General features: G+C 37.4%; 1 protein-coding gene across 7 annotated transcripts; it reads left to right on the forward strand.

Moving 5' to 3' along the window:
* The first annotated feature begins 101 nt into the window (after positions 1 to 101).
* LOC139757666 (PSME3-interacting protein) lies at positions 102 to 21,099 on the forward strand. Of its 7 annotated transcripts, none has more exons than XM_071678418.1 (6): positions 102 to 1,522; positions 3,333 to 3,494; positions 3,682 to 3,883; positions 12,014 to 12,139; positions 13,525 to 13,724; positions 14,982 to 21,099. In XM_071678418.1, exons 3-6 carry the CDS (start codon positions 3,690 to 3,692, stop codon positions 15,269 to 15,271), a joined length of 810 nt encoding a protein of 269 aa, XP_071534519.1. In that variant the 5' UTR covers positions 102 to 1,522; positions 3,333 to 3,494; positions 3,682 to 3,689; the 3' UTR covers positions 15,272 to 21,099. The 7 variants fall into 7 exon arrangements, with proteins under 7 accessions (XP_071534519.1, XP_071534524.1, XP_071534525.1 ...); XM_071678423.1 differs by lacking the exon at positions 3,333 to 3,494 and having other exon boundaries at positions 14,982 to 15,221; positions 17,241 to 21,099; XM_071678424.1 differs by lacking the exon at positions 3,333 to 3,494 and having other exon boundaries at positions 102 to 1,468; positions 14,982 to 15,221; positions 17,241 to 21,099.
* The last annotated feature ends 1,022 nt before the right edge of the window (positions 21,100 to 22,121 follow it).

The following is a 22,121-nucleotide window of genomic DNA, read 5'->3' on the forward strand; positions in this document are numbered from 1 at the left end:
AGATAAGAGAGAGATGACAACAGGAACATCGATACCGATGTGCTCGAGTAAAGGATTGATCAAAACAGTATAGAAGACGCACACACAAGTGGTCATGTATAACAACAGTATAGAAGACACACACACAAGTGGTCATGTATAACAACAGTATAGAAGACACACACACAAGTGGTCATGTATAACAACAGTATAGAAGACACACACACAAGTGGTCATGTATAACAACCCCTTATTCCCCCAAAGAAGCCCGAAACTATTATCAAAGTAACTAAGATTGCTTACCCTGTAATTAGAGTCATGTAAAGAGAGACACGATTACTCATATTGAAACCGCAATCATATGGAAACGAAGACTACATGGATTTGTGCCGGGTAAAAGTGCATAGAACTCAACTGTTTTCTCGACTTTGCTAGAATATTTGAAGTAAATCGCAGAATCTTAACCGGGGAAGTTGATAAAAAAACACGAACTCCTGGTTGATAATTAAGTTATTTGTGTGGAAGCAGAGAGAAAAGGTATGATATAGCAAGCAAAACTTGTAGTGAGTACTACGTACCAGCATTGCATTTCCTCAAAAGCTAGTCAGAATGCCTTCATCTTTCTAGCATAAACTTGATTCCAATTGACTTGTCTCAGTCTGACCTGATTATTTTCTTACCAGCAAATTGTTGACCAGAATTTGTTGGTGTGGTGCATTATCGACACTAGAGAGGTGTCAGAGGTGGGAGGAGACTATATAACTTGTTCCTAGAATTGTTGTAGCTCATGAGATTACTGTACAGGGAACAAACTAAATGCAAGACATGAGAGCAAAGGTTTTGTGTAAGGTTCATAGTGATGATACTAATAAAGAAATCTGCAATAAACAGGGTTTGTGAATAATGTTTCATCAAGTTCTCTAATTCCCTGTTCTCTTCTCAAACTCGCTACAAGTAACCTAAATCTCATGTTGTCTATCAAATTGTAGTTTTAAGTTTTCAGCGTAAGACTGATCTGTTGGGGATAAAACATTTTCCCTACCTGTGTTATTTCATGAACAATGAAGAGGACTTAGGTACCTCAATAAAACAATATGAGGTAACACCAGTGTTCAGATTAACAGAAAAAGGAAACGGCAACATAAACTAAAGGTACATTTTGCATTATGAGATTATGTATCTATACTATAGGGCGCTAAAAGCGTTTGCGGCTTAACAAAAGCAACTTAACTTTTCACACATTGCAGATTTTTTCCTCTACATTTATATGATTTCATCAGTGAATTTTTCTTGCACCTAAAAAAGAATTAGAAATATATATATTCAAATTCATTTTATCATTTTTCGACAGTCTCATGTATATTTACAAAAGTAAAAGTTTTCGGCAGATTATCGGCGGTGTGAGAAGCACTCAGGTAAACATCTGGTCCGAGGAGCATCCTTTCTGATCTGAGTTAATGTGATTATCTGTTCTCCCTGAGACATATATGTAAGACAGCTCCTCCCTGGTGTCTTATTCTAAAGGACTGGTATCGTAGAACACGTAAGAAGTACACTCTAAGAGTTACGTCATTTATGTATCGTATCATTTAGGACACATTGGGAAGTAACCCATGTATTGTGTGTTGTGTGGTTGCCAAGGCTGATATCATTAATGGTAACGACTTGATCTGGTTGTGTAATAAGTTGCTGATATAATTGATCGTACATGGTCAACTATCTTGAAGAGTCTTAGGGAAATATCAAGTAAAATTCATGCACTTTTGCTGTCTTAACCTTGCCTCTTTTCACCAACTTCGAATTACAGTTATCTGCAAATTTAGTTTTAGTTTGGATTCTGTTTCTGAAGTGTATTTATCTCTATGGCACCCGCAAAAATGTTATATCTTTTGAAGTAAAGTTCATAATAGCGTAACCTTGTTAAGGAATTCAGGAGTGTGTCACTGTAAGTCTGTTTATTTCGTACTTTAAAATAATTACAGGAATGATATATAAATTAGGAAAAATGCTTATTGTTAGGCTGTATACAGTCACTGGAGATGACTTAAACTAGTGCTCCATGATTTTTAGCATTCTGTTTTTGGTAAAGTTTAAACGCTTGGGTACCACAGAAATAATTATGGGTTTTGAAGAAGTGTTTGACATTGGTAGTAGTGAGACCAGAGGATTATGATACATTCATTTTCCATCGAACATTTAATCTGTCTAATTCACCTCCTCCTTTAGTCTTCATATTTATACCTTTTTTTCCTGAGAGTAGCAAACAGAATTGAAAATAACTTTATTAATTATCATTCCGCTCCCCCAGCAACATAGATTTGCTTTATTCTAATGTTATTTGAAAAATGTGAGAATTTTATGGAGCTTTTGCTCCCATTTGCTGAGAGCATTGTTGAATGATTGTTTGCTACATTTGTTGACTGTTAACTTTTTTCTGCTGCATGCAGGCAATAGGGTGAAAGGAAGATGACAGTAGTGTTGTTGGTGTGTTTTGACCACAGTTTCAAAACCTGAAGTAAATCTTGACTTTAAATGAAGTTAGGTAAGGTTTTCAAAAATGCATTTGATTTCTAGTTGCGTTTAACCTCTCATTATATCTAACATTTTCTCAGGTTATCATAACCTTCATTAGTCTCACCTGTTTATTGTTTATTCATTACTTACAGGATAGAAAATAATGCTCCAAATCATGCTCCCTAGGTTTAAATCACTTCATATATAGTACAAGGAGTCCAATGATACATGTGACTTTCAAGTCCATGGGTTATTTTTGGGGTACTTCTGCTCTAGAACTTCTCTGTTTTTATGCTATAAAGATACATTATAGATAGTGGGAAGGTCTTTAAAGATCAGGGGAAATTTTGGGTAGATTGATATAAAAACATATAGAAATCAACAGAACTCCTAACTTTCCGAAGCAGCAGAGACTTACAGTACGGAGTCCCAGTTCTAATGTGGTGTACTGCTGGGAAGAACATGGAATGACTGCTTGCTGAGAAGCTTGGCAGTGGCACCTTTCACACTAGCACCCTCCAATCTCTCTGTCTCTGTAATGATTTTCTTGATCTAAAAGGGCTATGATTGTATTGTTTCATGAGAATACCACTTTCAGTCTTTTTAAAATGTTAAGGGAAGGCAAACACCCTGTGATGTTCCTTCAGTTGAAAAATGATAACATAAACCAAATGTTATAGAGGCTATTTCAAAAATATTTTTTTGTTGAGGGTCAATTAGGGTTTCGCATGAAGTTTCCTAATTTGCAATGCAATGCTGCCCATGTACAGATGCATACATTCATCTAATGTAAATTATGTATCCTTTCTTTTCCCTTTTGGTTGGCTGGCACCCCACAGAACATGCAGCCTAAGCTGCTGTCAGGAGCAAAAGAGAAACCATGGAAACCGTTGCACTGTGGTTTTGACAGCTTTTCCTAGGTTGTGTTGGTGGTATGGTTAACTAGTCAGATATATTATAAAAGAAAGAAAAAGTTAATGGAATGACTTTGACCAAGTAAGGTAAAATTTTAAAGAAACAGTTTTTACAAAAAGAATGAGAAAATTTTTTTTTTCTGTTCATGTTTTAGTATGAGAATTTTTGAAAAACTTCAGATTGCAATTCTTTTGTGATGCAGTCCAAAGCTTGAAATTTGTGATCTGCATGGGTTAATTCTAGTAGCATTTAATTTTGAAACCATATCTGCAGGTGAGAAGATGAGTAGTGGCTTCATTAGTGAGAAGGAAGTGGCAGAGCGTCGGCGTGTCCGCCAAGAGAACTGGGAAAAATCTCGAAGTGAGTTAGACCCTGTTGAGGCCCCAGAAGAGCCCCCTCCAGACTCTCGTTCCTTGTATGACCGCCTTCAGGAACAGAGGCAGAAGAAACAAGAAGAATACGATGAGGCTCACAAGTTAGTATTGACCGGATTTTGTTTTTCAGAGTTTATTTTTATTTATTCAACAATGAATGAGTGCCAGTTATTTTAATTTTGTGATTTGTACCAATAATAAAGACCTATTGCAAAGCAGTGTATCTTGTCTGTAACTGTTATTATCCTAAAGACAGTACACAGTGAGACTTCAGGAGTCACAGGATTTGAAAATTATGAAGTAACATGCTGTCAGAGATCATCGTTTACATTAGATAATTTTAAAAATGTAGAATGTATCATTGGCATTGGGAGCAATTTTGTTTGACATCATTACTGCCTGTAATATCTTCTTGGCAGATCTGAAGCTTATCTATGTATATCATTTAGTGGTGCAAACTGTTAGTAAATACTGGTGCAGTACATGTACAATTCTTGCCTTATCCTGAGTTTCAAAACATATTTTTCTCTAAAGAATTTTTGTATCCTTGTCTTATCCTGACTTGGGAAATTTTTTTTTTATCTTACCCAGCTTGTCTCTTTGTAATGGATCAAAATAGAATATGCAGTTCGAGCTTTTTAGTCCAATGGATTTTATGAAATCCTTTGAAGATTAGGTATCTTTTGTGATAAGCCAGTGGAACTAAGATGATGAAAGTTTGAATTAGGAAAGGCTCAGAAATTTATACTGCCTATTGAAGAAGAAATTCTTTAAGCATTGATGAATTTGATATCTAAATGAAACTTTATGGAAAATTAAAGCAAAGAACTTTATGCCATATCTTCATAGTGAGTAGTTAGAATACCTTTGTTAGACCCTGCAGATGCATGTTTTTTATCTGAAGTAAGGCAGGTTTGGCTGTCTTACCCTTTGTTATTGTGTCATGAGTAATGTTTGGTATATTTTGGCTTTCCAGTCATTCTTAAATATTTTGCGAACTTTTGCTTAAACACTGCCAGTTTGTTTTTGGTTACTTTCAGTTTTGTTTTCTGTTCATAACAAGAGGATGAGGGTACTTTTACCCATGATCCTTTTCCAAATTTCTTACTTTAAAGTTCATGGTAAGTTCCTCAGACTGTGATTCAGTAGTAGTGGTTTCCAAAACCAATGCAAACAGCTAACCACAAGAAGATAGCTAATTGCTGTGTAAAGGATGATTAATCATGTTACCCAGGCTCAGCATTTTCAGTCCTTGCATGTGGGTATCAATAAGGACTAGTCCATTGTCTCTCTTACATATTTAAGAATTCTCCTCTGGTGCAAGCAGATTCAGTTAACAGTTAATAGATTCTTAAATGTATCTTTTCATTCAACCCTCCCATATATACTGCAAGGACTGTAGTTGCAATGAGTGCATTTCCTTCTCATTTGCCGAGCACAGGCTGGCATCTTCTGCACTGTTCAGGGTTTTAGCCACTGGTGCAATGTTTGCTTTCCTCCTCGTTGAATATAAACTGCTTTCCTCATTTTGTGTAAACAAAGGTGTTCTCTATAATTTCAGTATGTATTTAAATTTCTAAAAGGGGAAACAGAAGGAGTCATACGGGGAGTGCCCATCCTCCTCAAAGGCTCAGATTAGGGTGTCTAAATGTGTGTGGATGTAACCAAGATGAGAAAGAAGGAGAAATAGGTAGTATGTTTGAGGAAAGGAACCTGGATGTTTTGGCTCTGAGTGAAACAAAGCTCGAGGGTAAAGGGGAAGAGTGGTTTGGGAATGTCTTGGGAGTAAAGTCAGGGGTTGGTGAGAGGACAGGAGCAAAGGGAGTAGCACTCCTCCTGAAGCAGGAGTTATGGGAATATGTGATAGAGTGTAAGAAAGTAAACTCTAGATTGATATGGGTAAAACTGAAAGTGGATGGGTAGAGATGGGTGATTTTTGGTGCCTATGCATCTGGTCATGAGAAGAAAGATCATGAGAAGCAAGTATTTTGAGAGCAGCTAAGTGAGTGTGTTAGCAGCTTTGATGCATGAGACCAGGTTATAGTGATGGGTGATTTGAATGCAAAGGTGAGTAATGTGGCAGTTGAGGGGTATAATTGGTGTACATGGGATGTCAGTGTTGTGAATAGAAATGGTGAAGAGCTTGTAGATTTATATGCAGGAAAAGGACTGGTGATTGGGAATACCTGGTTTAAAAAGAGAGATATACATAAGTATACGTACGTGAGTAGGAGAGATGGCGAGAGGGCGTTATTGGATTTCGTGTTAATTGATAGGCATTAGAGAGACTTTTGGATGTTAATGTACTGAGAGGGGCAGCTGGAGGAATGTCTGATCATTATCTTGTGGAGGAGAAGGGGAAGATTTGTAGAGCTTTTCAGAAAAGAAGAAAGAATGTTGGGGAGAGGAGAGTAGTGAGAGTGAGTGAGCTTGGAAAGGAGACTTGTGTGAGGAAGTACCTGGAGAGATTGAGTGCAGAATGGCAAAAGGTGAGAGCAAATTATGTGAGGGGAGTGGGAGAGGGATGGGATGTGTTTAAGGAAGCAGTGATGGCTTGCACAAAAGATACTTGTGACATGAGAAAGGTGGGAGGTGGACAGATTAGAAAGGGTAGCGAGTGGTGGGATGAAGTAAGATTGCTAGTGAAAGAGAAAAGAGAGGCGTTTGGATGATTTTTGCAGGGAAATAGTGCAAATGACTGGGAGATGTATAAAAGAAAGTGGTAGAAGGTCAAGAGAAAGGTGCAAGAGGTGAAAAAGAGGGCAAATGAGAGTTGGGGTGAGAGTATCATTGAATTTTAGGGAGAATAAAAGTATGTTTTGGAAGGAGGTAAGTAAAGTGCATAAGACAAGAGAACTAATGGGAACATCTGGGAAGGGGGCTGATGGGGAGGTAATAAAAAATAGTGATGAAGTGAGGAGATGGAGCGAGTATTTTGAAAGTTTGTTGAATGTGTTTGATGATAGAGTGGCAGATATAGGGTGTTTTGGTCGGAGTGGTGTGCGAAGTGAGAGGGTCAGGGAGAATGATTTGGTAAATAGAGAAGAGGTAGTGAAAGCTTTGTGGAAGATGAAAACCGGCAAAGTGGCTGGTTTGGATGGTATTGCAATGGAATTTATTAAAAAAGGAGGTGACTGTGTTGTTGATTGGTTGGTAAGGATATTCAGTGTATGTATGGATCATGGTGAGGTGCCTGAGGATTGGCATGCACAGAGCATCAGATTGGGGAAGAGCAATGTGGTATCAGAAGTGGTAGAGGTTGTGTGGATCAGGTGTTTGCTTTGAAGAATGTATGTGAGAAATACTTAGAAATACATGGATTTGTATGTAACATTTATGGATCTGGAGAAGGCATATGATAGGGTTGATAAAGATGCTTTGTGGAAAGTTTTAAGAGTATATGGTGTGGGAGGTAAGTTGTTAGATGTAGTGAAAAGTTTTTACCAAGGATGTAAAGCTTGTATATGAGTAGGAATAGAGGGGTGATTGGTTCCCAGTGAATGTCGGTTTGCAGCAGGGGTGCATGATGTCTCCATGGTTGTTTAATTTGTTTATGGATGGGGTTGCTAGGGAGGTGAATGCAAGAGTTTTAGAGAGAGGGGCAACTATGCAGTCTGGTGTGGATGAGAGTGCTTGGGAAGTGAGTCAGCTGTTTGCTGATGATACAGTGATGGTGGCTGATTCAGGTGAGAAACTGCAGAAGCTGGTGACTGAGTTTGGTAAAGTGTGTGAAAGAAGAAAGCTGAGAGTAAATGTGAATAAACGCAAGGTTATTAGGTTCAGTAGGGTTGAGGGACAAGTTAATTGGGAGGTAAGTTTGAATGGAGAAAAACTAGAGGAAGTGAAGTGTTTTAGATATCTGGGAGTGGATTTGGCAGCTGATGGAACCATGGAAGCAGAAGTGATTCACAGGTTGGGGGAGGGGGCGAAGGTTCTGAGAGCATTGAAAAATGTGTGGAAGGCAAGAACATTATCTCAAAGAGCAGAAATGGCTATGTTTGGTGGAATAGTGGTTCCAGTAATGTTGTATGGTTGCAAGGTTTGGGCTGTAGATAGAGTTTTGTGGAGGAGGGTGGATGTGTTGGAAATGAAATGTTTAAGGACACAATGTGGTGTGAGGTGGTTTGATCAAGTAAGTAATGAAAGGATGAGAGAGATTTGTGGTAATAAAAAGAGTGTGGTTGAGATAGCAGAAGAGGGTGTGTTGAAATGGTTTGGTCACATGGAGACAATAAGTGAGGAAAGATTGGCAGAGAGGGTATATGTGTCAGAGGTAGATGGAACAAGGAGAAGTGGGAGACCAAATTGGAGGTGGAAGGATGGAGAGAAAAAGATTTTAAATGACCGGGGCCTGAACATACAGGAAGGTGAAAGGCATGCAAGGAATAGAGTGAATTGGAACGATGTGGTATACCGGGGTGGACGTGCTGTCAATGGATTGAAAATAGGGGATGTGAAGCATCTGGAGTAAACCATGGAAAGGTCTGTAGGGCCTTGATGTGGAAAGGGAGCTGTGGTTTCGGTGCATTACATATGACAGTTAAAGACTGAGTGTGAACGAATGTGGCCTTTTTTGTCATATTGTAGTGCTACCTCGCTGGAGGTGGGGGGATTGATGCTATTTCATGTGTGGCAGGGTGGCGACAGGAATGGATGAAGGCAACAGGTATGAATATGTGCATGTGTATATATGTATATCTGTGTATTTATATATATGTATACTTTGTATATGTATGTATATGTGCTTGTGTGGGCGTTTATGTATATACATGTGTATGTAGATGGGTTGGGCCATTCCTCGTCTGTTTCCTTGCACTACCTCGCTAACGCGGGAGATGGTGATTAGGTATGATAATATAATAAATATTTTTGAGATGTTTGAAAGTACAGTTGCAGAAAAATGTAATAGATCTTGTTGTGTTAGCATCTGGCAACTATCTTGTTGTAAACACTTTTATCAGTGAACCAGCAATGTTTCCATTTATAACAGATATGGTGAATAGCTAAAAGAAAGGTGCTTATTACTTCTTTTTCTAAAGATTTCAAAATTTGCACACTTAAGTTACCATGAATGGACTATTACAAACTCATCTGTTACGTTTGATTGTAAAATGAAAATTTACAGAGGCATAGAACCAGAGCTGAGGGAATGTATTTCAAACATATAACGTGTTCCTTGCTTGTACTGTAGTTTGATTAACATGTAAGTACTTGATTGAATGAAAATGAAAATAAAAATCTTCAGGCTTTGTTATTGCCATTAAGGTTAGAGGCACTACTGCAATGTTTATATTTGTACTTACTGAATATAAACTGCCTTACTCATGGAATGTAAGCTGAGGTATCCTCCATCATTTCAGAAATTCTGTTATTTTGATATGATATGTTTAGATATACAGTTTCAGAAAAAAGTAATGAGTCATGTTGTCATGGCTTGTGGAGACATCTAGTAATCCTTGTATGGTAAACATGTTTATTAGTGAGCCGGTTCACATCTCTGTTTGTAACAGGTATGGTGATTTGTTTACAAGTGCTGCTTAATACTTATTTTTCTTATAATATCCAATTATGCATATTTAAGTTAGCATGAATGAACTGTTACTCACTCATCTGTTACTCTTGATTGTAAAATTGAAATTTACAGAGGCATAAAACATGACTTGAAATGTACTGCAACTGAATAGCAGATGTTCCTTGCTTGTATGCTTGCAATGTTGTGTAGTTTGATTAACATGTAAGTACTGTATTATGTAGAAATGAAGAGTATAGAATATTACTTAGACATTTATGCTAATCTAAAACTGATGATTCATATTGTCATGGCTTGTGGAGGCCTCTGGCAACAATTTAATAATGCACACTTTTATCAAAGAACCAGTTATTGTCTCCTTTTGTATAAAAGAAAGGTGCTGATTGGCAGACAGGAGTTGCTAGTTATGTCTTTTTTTTAATGATATCCAATTATACATACATAAGTTAACGTAGATGAACTGTATCAAATTTATGTGTTTCTTTCGATTGAAAAGATGAAAATTTACAGAGGTATAGAAAAAGAACTGAGGAAATGTACTGCAGTTGAATTGCAGATTTAACTTGCTTGATCTGTAGTTTGATTAACAAGTAACAATTATCTGAAAAGAAGAGTGAAAATATTCTGGTCTTGCCTGGTTACCAATAAAAGAGAATGATAATGAAAACTTGATGAACAATGAGGCATTAACATATCTTTCAAAAGATGTGCAATAGACATTATTTTGTTCATTGTGAACAGTTCATCTTTGCACCTGCTGGGCAGAGATCTGAAGAATAGTGCTTCCGTATAGGAGCATGTGATATGACTAGATGGAATGAAGAAAGGAATGATGGGGTAGGGAATACAAAGGAAATATGTTGTGAAATGTAGTGGGTGAAATGTAAAATTTTTAGTTGGTTTGGGCATGTGGAAAGAATGCAAGACATGGAGTCTACAAGGAGAGTGTATAATAGGACAATTATAGGGGTGGGTGTGAGAATAAGACCACCTGTGACTTAGGGGAATAGAGTGGAAGAGAAATGGAGGAAGAATATGTGGAATGGTGTATGCAAGGGAGAAGTGGAGACGTACTGTGGCCTCCCCTTTGATGGGAGTTCCTGGGAGGAATAGGCATCAGAGATGTAGATAGATGGATGTGTTTTTCCCTTGTAGTCACTCATATCATGCATGTTGGAGAACTACTTGTAGTGCCATTCAGCACTCTTTCATAAAAGGTTTAATATTTTGAAACCATGATACAACACATCATAAAGAATCCAGATATTAGAAATTTGGAAAACTTTCTAAAGACTTTAAGGTAAATTTTTTTATTTTAAACATTACTTATGAGTGTTATGACATTTTTGCATAAACTTAGAACAGGAAAGATATGGAAAGTATACTATTATACTGTTGAGAAAGTGTAGGACAATCTTAGCATACAAAAGATTGAAAAGTCCTTGTATGGGGTACTGCTTTCACATCTAGGGTTGTTCTAACTCTGCATCCCTACTAGACAGAGTTAAGTCTAAAGAGGTCCTATTTATGAACTTTCTCAAGCTAATCTTAAAACTTGATCCACTTAACCTCCACTGCAATGAAAAATGGTAATTTTGCTCTTCTGTGGGTATTACTCTGGTTTTTCCTTGGAGAGGTGGCCGCTTTTGTGCCCCTTACCATTAGATAGACCATGCAATACTCAGTAAGCTACTACATCATAAATTACTGTTTAGCCATTGGCACCTCAAGGCTGGGCTGTTTTGATAACTTTCTCTCCCTACATCTTGAAATTTTGGAAATCTTTACTCCCTCATGTCTTTCCCAGTAACTATGACTTGGCACTTTTTGAGACAGGTTTTTCATTTCCTCCAGAACTCATGAGTACATGAGTACTTTTCCTCATCTCTTTTTTTTCCATTTCATTAACATTTTTATATTTTGATTAAAGCCTGGGCTTGATATGAACTTTTGTCCATGCCTCCAGCCTTCAACATAAAAGAAAATTAAAAAGGTAGACTTTTTACTGTATTTTTTCAATATAGTTATATTGGGAAATATGGAAAATTTGTCAGTGTCCAGGTCACAGCCATTTCTGATTTGTTATGTAGTATCTGCATATTGTGTAAGTAGCTTATTTAGTAATTCAGATGAAAGTATATTACATACATGCTGTCATTTATGCCTTTAGCCACTTAGATATCAGGATGGTATATAGACATTCTTCCCTCATACTCTTGAGCTTCTGATTACAGTAATATCCTAGAGAGGGTGCAGTTAAAAGGCCTTGTAATAATATTTAGAAAATTTCTATGTGAATGGGGTTCGATGAAAGTGATATCTCAAGAGAAGTGTTACTTTCTTGCTAGAAATGTAGTGTGTGAGTAAGAGTAAAAGCTTTCTTTGTAATTATATAGAAGGGAAAGTAGAAATCTGGAAAAGAAAAGATATAGGGAGGAAGAACAAAGGTATCCGTTGATGGTAGGGAAAGGGTAAATAAGAGTTTCTGGAGGATAGCATGAATTTTGAGAGTGTATGGCAGATTATTAAGTAATTTTAAGTGTGAATGTGAACAAGGAAAGAGAGGAGTGATCAGTGGAACAAAAAATAGATCCAATACTACTACTACAGTTTTGCTTCAATGGCTGAAGAGTTTGCTGCCATCTGTATTTATTCCCTCCATTGTAATGTAATTGATGGCCTTATGAGCATTTTCGTGCAGGTTCAAAAACATGGTGAGAGGACTAGAGGATGATGAGGTGGACTTCTTGGAGCTTGTTGACCGCACTAAGCTACAGGAGGAGATACGAGTTCGCACAGAAGAAAATTCTGCCATAGCTGAATACAGGTTAAGAATCTCATTTTCTTTGGATTTGTTGATACAGAGGTTTGAAATATTGTAAATTACGGAAACTGAATGAGTGGTAGGTAACTAAAGATTTACTGAGGTTATGAAAAGTTTTCCCCTTATTCATTCATTGTCAGTCAGTTCATCTGTCTGTCTCTCCTTTGATTCAGTCTTTCAGTGAAATGCAGAAGTACAAACAAAGGGAATTTGTTGATTTTGATGAAAAGTAGAGGAATCGTTTGGTATGAGTATATAGATTACCAGAATAGTTAAATGTCCAGTTATTGTTTTCTTCAAAAGTTTCTTTCTCATCCATGTGTATACTGCACACTTGAATTACAATCTTGATAAAGACTTCTATTTGCACGTAGTAGCAATCCTCCCTTACCATATATTCTTAAGATCTTCACAAGACATATCTATCAGCTGTATCATATGCTTTCTCCAGATCCATAAATTTCACATACAAACCCTTCTGTTTCTCTAAGGTATTTCTCACATTCTCTTAAGATATTTCTCACACATTCTTTAAAGTAAACTCATTATTGAAACATCCTCTACCTCTTTTGAAACCACATTGCTTCTACCCAGTCTGATGCGATGTGAATGCTTTCATACTCAGGAACATGTACACTCAGCAAACTTATGTAGTTCAGACACTCACCTTTGTCACCCTTGCCTTAATACTATGGCACCATTCATGTATTTTTCATCAGACCTCAGGCACCTCACCATGATCCCTACATACTTTGAAAATCCTAACTAACATATCAACAACACAGTCACTCCAGCTGCCTTACCACATTCTGTCTTACACAAGGCTTTTTCTACCTCTTTTCTATTCCCCTGACCATTTTCCACGACTTTCTTACCTTGTACACCTCCCCAACCCAAACACCCTACATCTGTCCTCCGAAATACTCACTCCATCTCCTCACTTCCTCAGTACTGATTATCACTTCCCCTTTTTCCCCCTTCTCTGATGTTCCCATTTATTCTCTCGTTTTTTGTATACTATTTACCTCGTTCCAGAACATCATCATATTTTCCCATAAAGTTTACTGATACTTGCTCATCCCAACTTTCATTTGCCCTCTTTTTCATAGCCCATTGTTTGCCATTTACTCTTAGGTACAGGACAAGGGGAAAGGCTTTTGATTGTGTTATAGCCAGTGTTTGCCATTTACTATCAGGTACAGGACAAGGGATATGGGAATAGACTTACTGAATTATGGTATTTGTATTTGGATCTCTCTGTCTGTTCTTGCAATGATTGATGGTGTGTTTGTGCTGCTTAACATTTTTCTCTCAGTAGGGTAATTAAGAAATTGGAATGGAATAAGGTGAAAAGCATTAAGATCCTGTCAAATTGATATATTTTGCAGGAAAAAAGTGTCTGCAATGCAAAGAAATGTTGCTGAAGATGAAATAAGAGCAGATCTGAAAGCTGCAGAAATGCGAAAAAGTATTGGAGGAAGCAAAAAGTCATCGCACCTCTCTCTCTTGGCTGGGGCAATAAAAAGGAAGGGCAGTGATGATGATAAGAACATAGAAGAAACAGATGATTCCAAAAAGACAAAAACAGGTGAGTTTATGTTTTGGCGAAGGTTATTATACAGTATCATTGGAGGTCTGAATAAGGTATGCCAAAATTGATTTTACGATTACCCTAGGACAGAGCCTCTGAAAGAAACCTTATGTTACTCAAGACATTCCTGAAGGCTGGACTACTTCTAATGATAGAGAAATGTAAACCTTTTTGGATTGGGAAGTTTTCTGATGAGACTGTACTCCCAATGATACAGCCTCAGCAAAGGTGACTTTCCACTTGTGGTGTAACCTTGAACAGGCACTTTTCCAGTATATAAAGATAAAGATGATTTAAGATAATTGTATGAATTGCAAAGGAATAGATGTACTTAATATGTGAGGATATCCCTGGGGATAGGGGAGAAAGAATACTTCCCATGTATTTCCTGTGTATCGTAAAAGGCGACTAAAAGGGGAGGGGGCTGGAAATCCTCCCCTCCGGTTTGTTACTTTTCCAAAAGAAGGAACAGAGAAGGGGACCAAGTGAGGATTTGCCCTCGTAGGCTCAGTCTTCTGTTCTTAATGCTACCTTGCTAACACGGGAAATGGCAAATATGTATGAAAAAATATGTGAGGAATGTGACTGATTATGTTAAAAGAAGTGATGAATTTGTAGGTGAGAAAAAAGGTGGATTTGGGAAGGGAATAGGGCATGTAGACTGGATGCTCTGTCATCAGCCAGGTCTTTTCTTTCATACTATTCGCCATTTCTTGCCTCAGCGAGGTAGCATTAAGAACAGGGGACTGGGCCTCTGAGGAAACATCCTCACCCAGCCCCCTTCTCTGTTCCTTCCTTTGGGAAAAAAAAAAAAGCCAGGTAAAGGAGTATATTCTTGAAAAAGGAAGAAAGTGTGTTCAGCATATGACAAATTAATTTGATATGGAAATGACTCACAGAATTATGAATCATTTTGGTGTATGTAGATGTATGTGCATGCTGTTAAGAGCTATTTTAAAATAAGTTACTTGTGTAAAAGTAGATAGAGGTATGAGTGAGTGGTTTGACATAAATATTCGAATGTGTTAAAGCTGTATAATATCACCATGGTCATTTATTACTTCTCTTGTTAGAGCATGATTGAAGATGGGTGATTGTAGGGCACTGCTGAACAATTATGGAAGAGAATGTAAGTTACAACCTGGTTTAGGCATATAATGCTGTTTTTTTCTTTTCCTTTAGTATATTTTGCTGCTGTGTTTTCTTGTTTAGTTGCTCTAATATTTCATGTATATTCTATTTTTATTTTTTCAGAATCAGCAAGCAAAGAAGTTACAGAAGTACCTAACAAGGAACTTTCAGAATCACCCATTAAAAGAAATACCACATCAGTCATTCCAGTTAGTGGAAAGTCTAGTTTTCAGTGTATTGCAGTTCTGCCAGGATTAGGAGTTTACACAGACTCAAGTGACTCAGATAATAATGTGGATTCAGATAGTGATGAAGATGAAGATGTTCACAGTCAAGTACCTCAGCAGCCTCGTGACATCACTGGTAGGATTGTGAAGCCTGCAACCCAATGTAATGGGCAGCCTGGATGTTGATAAGTAACAGAGGTTGATGGAGATAGGCAGGAGGGTTTTGGAGTGTGAAACTGAGTGATGCTGATCAGGATGCCATCACTACGGGTATATGAAGAGTGGTGGTTTAGAGAGCATGTGTTGATTGTACTTTTTTTTGCTCATGGTGAAACTTCCTTCTCTCTTGCAACACTGCTATTTCCCATGTGAGCAAAATAGTGTCTAGAACAGATGACTGAGTCATAGAGGAGGAAATCCTTGCTTAAGTCCTCTCTCTTTTCCTTCTCTTGTAAAGTATATGGGATGAGAGGAGCTCCTGACCCAGTTAGTCACCTTTTTCAACATTTAGGATATACATAGGCAATATACCTATCCCCTATGCCCTAGGATAATGATTAAAGATAGTTAAATACCCCACTGTTCTAGACCTTTGCCTAATCTCAAGAAGTTGCCCATGATAGCTAAAGCTGTGGAGTTGTCAAAAGTGCATTTTTTCTTTAGTCAACAAAGTATAGGCATAGGCAAAAAAATGCCCATGTCAGAGCCATCTTAGATAAAGGAAAAAATGAAGGCTATGAGGAAAAGAATATGTGAAATTAATCTGAGCTCCTCAGACATTTGTATATCTGACTCTTAAAATCAGAAAGATTATAGGAAGATGGAAAAATGAAAGAAGGAAGAGAATACCAGTTTCTTGTTTCACTTTCTGAAGAAAGAGGGAGGTTTCATTATGGTCATCCCTTGTATGGCTGATTTCCACAAAGAAACTTTGGGAAGCAGCAGCAACTCATTTTTCACAAGCCTTAATGGCTGAGACGCACTCAGAATTCTTACCGGAGCAGTGGCAAAAGTACAGTGTTCGCAAAAAGCCTTGTCTCCCCCCAATATGTTTTCAGATGCGATACGTTGCTAAGGTCTGTTGTGGGTACAAACTTATGGTGCTTTCTGGGCGAAATTATATACATCTGCTTACTGAGACAAGTGTTTCTTAATGGTATGAGCACCTGTAACCCACCTCAGTATGCCTCAGGCTATTTTGAGGGAACAATGTTCTTTCTCTACTCTTCCAGGGTGCCACTTCATTTGGGGAATTTCGCTTCTGGGCACTGTATTTCTTCCACCTGTGCTTCAAGTTGGTAAGCTTTTACCTTTCTAAGGTGGAGAAAGTCCGAATTCTTGTCTGGAACCAAGAAAATGTGAGTAGACATGAGATTCTAGGTGCTGTGGTCACTCAGAATGGATGATCAGGTGGCTGCTTCCTGCAACATTTCATCAGTGCCTCACCTCATTCAGCAAATCAAGACCCTGTGGACCTAAAGTGTGGACTTAAAGTCCTTCAGGAACCTTGCCAGTTCCATGCCCAGATGTCTGCAGAAGGCAGTCAAGGCCAAAGGAGAGATAATGTAATGTCTGGGGAGATAGACAAGGTTTTTTGCAGACACTGTATTTCCTTTATAACAAGAGAAGGCTAGTCAAAGAGAGGGGATATCAGGTGAGATAATAAAGGCAGAAAACTTTTTATATTCCACTCTGATTAAGAGATGTGAAAGAAGAGCATTGCTACATGCAGGGGCAACTAAGACCTTTTGTAGATACAGAAAAACTATTAACAAGAAAAATAATTTTAGTAAGTAGATTTATGTGGGATGCCCAGGGTTGAATTGTTGTGTTTTGAATTTTAAAAGAATGGATGAGATCTACTGAAAGCAGCATTTACCTACAGCACATGAGAAAAGGTGATAATTCTGATGATATTAGCTAATGAAAGAGTTGTAGAAGGCTTGTTTGTTTGACTCTTGACACTGTAGAGTCTTGTAAAAGACTTGAATAAGAAAGAAAAATGGTGTTTGGTTGTATTGAATGAGTAACTACTGAGTATAAAGTCTGTTGGTTTAAAAGTGATGTAATGGCACTGCATTGTGATTAATGGAAAGATGAAACATAGCAGGAACAATAAGCCAATAAGATGCGTTAGAAAAATATTTACTTGCAGATAGTACAATGAAGCAAAGCTGATCTCTTTGTTGATGACATGGCATTCCCGAAATGTACTACAAACGCTTTCCAAATGAAGAAGCTGTTCCTGCTAGCTGATGTGTCAGGAGTGATGGATGGGAAGGAGACTTCTGCTTTACTTTTTTGTCTTTGTCTGTATAGATTAAGAATTTGGGATAATTACTGTTATTCAGTAAGTAATCTCTATATAGACCATCAGGTGTTTAGTTATCCGCCCTTCTCATGTACCCTTGAAATAAAATTAGAAGTAATTAAAAGAGTAGAGAATAATGAGGGAGCCTAGGTGGTTGGCTGTGCATGAAACATCAAGTCCAGTATCTACATCACCCTCTCCTCATGCAACCCTGTAGCTCTATATACTTGCCTGATGTCAGCCTCTTCTCATGCAAAAAAGATAATGTATTGTTGAATACAGTGTACTTACTTATACGATTCATTCAGTAGCATTTACAGTGTTTTGCATTTCAGTTGCAATTAATGTTGCATAAAAATATGATACAGGACAGAATCTTTTTTGAAAGGGTACTTAGGTATCAGCTGGGAACTGAACTCTGCTTTGGCTGTAGAAACCTGTCTTCTTTTAAACCAAATTTGCTCATATTAGCCTTTTATAGGAATGCAACCCCTGGCATAAATGAGAGATAACTGTATGTTTATGATAATGCTGAGCATGGACTTTGATTTAGTCGCTTAAAGACCTAGAATGAGAGTAATAAGGTAGAAAAAGAGTGTTTCTGTCTGACTACAAGGAGTAAAATGCTTCCGTATGACTACAATGAGTAAGAGGCTTACAGATGTATGTTTACTTTCATGCCATGAAAAAGAGTTGGAGGGTAAAGAATGAATGAAGCACACTTAACAGTTGGAGGGAAGGCTGCAGTTTCGACATTACTACTCTTCAGTACAGGGAGAGATGTATCATGATATGCTCAATGGAAATTCTGAGAGGCATGTTTCTCAGTCTGCACTCAAAAGATATTTGTTTTTGGCACAAAAAGCACTGGTTTTTTTAAGATATCATCTCTGAAGTCAGGATTCATGATACAGCTAGAAAAAACAATGTAAATATCAGGGGTCTAGAAACATCACCATGCATCAACCAGAAACATTTTGATCTGTTCAGTGGAGAACTTCAAGAACTTTCTGAACATATCTTTGCTTGGTTTACCCAGTCTGTTAGGTTTAAGGGTTCCACAATAAAGTTTAGGGATAGACAAGCTTCTGAAATTAATGTAGAGTGTGCATCAGGTATACCAAACAAAATATGTGATATGAGCATGGCTTGACTGAATTCAAAGCTTAACCCAAAGGTATTTACTGGTCTCAAAAATTTTCATCATCATAACCCACTATGGAGGTTTTTACCAGCTGCTTAATGTCAGGATGTTTGTATTACTGTGTGGAGACCTCTCAGATACTACAAACGTACTTTTTTTTGTTGTATTAGCTCAGATGGCATGGGCAGCTGAGGCCCTAATCAAGGTCAACTCATTAATGCTAGCCTGAGCCAGGTACCCATTTTATCGACCAACCCCTGGTTTGACTGTGGACTGACTGCCACAACCAAGGTTCGAACATATGAGCTCAACCCTGGGCAGCCCGTGAATGTGTCATGGCCAGGAACGCTTACCACTACACCACAGGAGTCCATAATAGCATGATATTGTTTATAATCACATTTGAAAAGAGAAAATTGCATCAAAACATGGCCCAAACATACTAACCTAAATGAGTGTTATGAAAGATTATTGTTTAGCAAAGAATGTTTAAATGACCACCAGTTTAAAGAAGGCAAGTCATACCAACTTACAGAAAAATCAATGTGTTAAGGTGCAGAAAACCATGTAGCTTAGAACCTGTCAAGTAAGGATACTGCAACACTGTATTCCAGTGAGACCTTTTTGGCACTGAAGAATGATTCCGAACCGGTTATGGCCATGAAATTATTGTCATAGGATATTTGAAACTGGTTTTGGCACTCTTCATATTAATAATATGTTTTGAAGCTTCTTATGTATTTGAAACTGAATATGATAAAGGTTGTATGTTTCAGTTTTGGAAAACTTGATTTGGTTTGGAAGGAGAAGGAGAATGGCACATTAATTAAGTTTTTATTAAACTGGTTTGTATGTAACTTACTGTACAATTAATATTATTAATTTCATTTTATAGTCAAGAAGAGTAAGTTGCTGATTTTTATATTTTAGAAAATTGGTTTGATGTGGGTGCAAGCATGTTAGTTAAAAGAATGAAGAGACTGCAGCTTCTATAAAAGAATTTACCAGAGAATCATTTCTTGAAAAACCAAATGTCTTAGATGCAACATGCTGAGTTTCAGCAATGCCTTAAACAGTGTCTCTTCAGAACTATTCCTGTGTATTTGGCAAATTTTTCAGTGGAAGATTACATCAATAAGCCATGTGCTAGATGTCCTCTTGTGTATTAGTGGTAGATGCTCGTGATTTTGGTCAGCAGTAGAAATGAAGGATTGTGTAGGCAGAAAAAAAGCATAATACCACAAATTTTAGCTTTTCTGTAGGTTGAAAGAATTTTTGTTGGTGTTCATATTTGCTTTACATGTTTGGGGTTTAAGGCAGGAGATAGATTCTAAAAGTTTATAATTTCAGAAGTCTTTAATATGTCTTTATTTTGGAAAATCCTATGCAGGTGAAACAAAATAGTACCTTTTATTTATTCTTTGATCTTATCCTGCTCTGCTTGACACCTTTGCCACTGAAAAACTAATACAATCTTGAAATAACTTTTCAGCATACAAGGTGTTAACATAGGTTTTAAGGAGTTAGCTAGTTTTTCAAAGGCTGACTGACTTGTGGTGTGGTGTTCTGTGCTGCTCTGCACACCCGATACCCATTATTTTTGTATGGATAAGCTGTCCATATTTCTGGATTGACTATTTCTAGCAAAAAAGTAGAGTAACAAATGCAAGCTGCCTTAAAGTTTTCAGTCTTTGCATCTTTCTGCTTCGAATTCAAGCTCCCAGCTGCTACTGCTGTGATGGTGCCTCTCTACCTACATGATTTCCTGGATAGGGAAACGTACAATCAGTTAGCCATAGTTTAAACATCATTGATATAGGATGATACAAATATTAGCTGTATTTGTATTATTGATTTTCTGTTGTATTCAAATACTGATATATTATCAAGTAACCACATTTGAATCTTGTTCATTAGGTATGACTGACTAAAAAAGGTCAGATCCCTCTCCTTAGAATTAAGTTGTCATTATTACCTCAGCTGGCTAAATTGTTTTTATGGCATGTCATATGTCATCCGGTGTTCATCATCATTCAGTTTCTGTAAAACTGTCTGCTGGATTAATTTGAAATAGGATAAAAGTGTACCTTGGAGATAGTGTCATTAGAAAAATATATGGGATTGAAATTCAGAATTTTTTCATTTTTGGAGATAACAGAAAGAGAAAAGCCCACTTGTGCAGCCAGCTTAGCATATGACTATCCAATAGGTGCTTGGTATTGATTATCTGAATACTCTAATAGTTTGTTTATACTCAAAATGTGCTGAAAATTTATTTGTAAGTAAAGTTTACCACTGCTCTTGGGTCTACAGGCACCAATTGTGGAGACATTAAGAATGATTTAATATCATTTGGAAGTGTACCTTTTTGTCAGCATACTAGAAGTGATTTGTGGTATAGGAATTTAAAATGAGGTTTGTGAGTGTGTGAGTCATTTGCATTTTGCCAGTGTGTAGTAGTTCTTTATGACTTCTTGAAGTGGATTTTGCTGTATAGTACTGTAGTGAGTTTGTTAAGGATACAGGAATTACTTAGTTTATAGTAAACAATGCTCTGTATGCCCATAATATTATTTACCACCTTTACTAAACAATTAGTTTACTAACTCAGAAAGTACTATGAACTACTGTAAAGAAAATAGAATACTCTGTATGTATCTCTTTTTTGCCCATATCTAAAATGATGTTTCTTCCTACACAGCACAATGAACCTTGCAGGATTGTCTCCATATATCTATCACTAGATATATTTGCTTATTCACATATAAGCAGTTGAAACTTTTTGCTGGCTCCCTGCTATATTTGATGTGTACTTATTTCTTCAAACCTCTCATTGTCTATTATTGATTTTTTTGATTTACAGAGGAGGCTCTAGTCATGGACAAAAGTCCACCTCAAGGCTGAGCCTTAAGTGAAATATAGACAGTTTAATGAAAGGGTAAAAAAGAGGCAGGGGAAAGTATTTACAGATTTTGGAGGATGTGAAAAGACTGTCTTTTGAAATGTGCTGGGTGGTAGTCATTGGGAAAAACATGAGACGTTAGAGTCCAAAGTTTTGAGTTGTAAGGAAAGAAGCACTCATCAAAACAGCCCACCCCTTAATTGCCAGTGGCCACAGCAATAATTTGATGCAGTAGCTTGCATGGTCTAGATAATGGTGGAGGCACACGAAGTAGCCAGCTCTTGGGATATCAGGAGCAAAAACCAAAGTGAAACCTATAGAAAAGGGAAAGTAAACCAACATTGCAGCTTAGGGCAGGTGGGTCAAGTTTTAAAGTTAGTTTGGGAGAGTTTCAAACTTGGATCACCTTCAACTCAACACTGTCTAGTATGGATGCAGAGCTAGAACCACCCCAGATGTGAAAGTAGTGCTCCATACAAGGAAAGATCAATCCTTTGTATGAAAGATGCATTCACGCTAAATGTTTGGCACATTCCTTCTTGGAGGAACTTCATTTATGGTTCCCAACTGTCAATCATTATGAACTCTATTCTCAGTTTTCATGGCATATATCAGGTACATTAAGCTCTGAAACTCCTCATCTCATCCTCAACCCATGCCAAGGGTGTTAAAAGTGAAA

Source organism: Panulirus ornatus, chromosome 27 (assembly GCF_036320965.1).
Source record: "Panulirus ornatus isolate Po-2019 chromosome 27, ASM3632096v1, whole genome shotgun sequence".
Classification (NCBI taxonomy): Eukaryota; Metazoa; Arthropoda; class Malacostraca; order Decapoda; family Palinuridae; genus Panulirus; species Panulirus ornatus.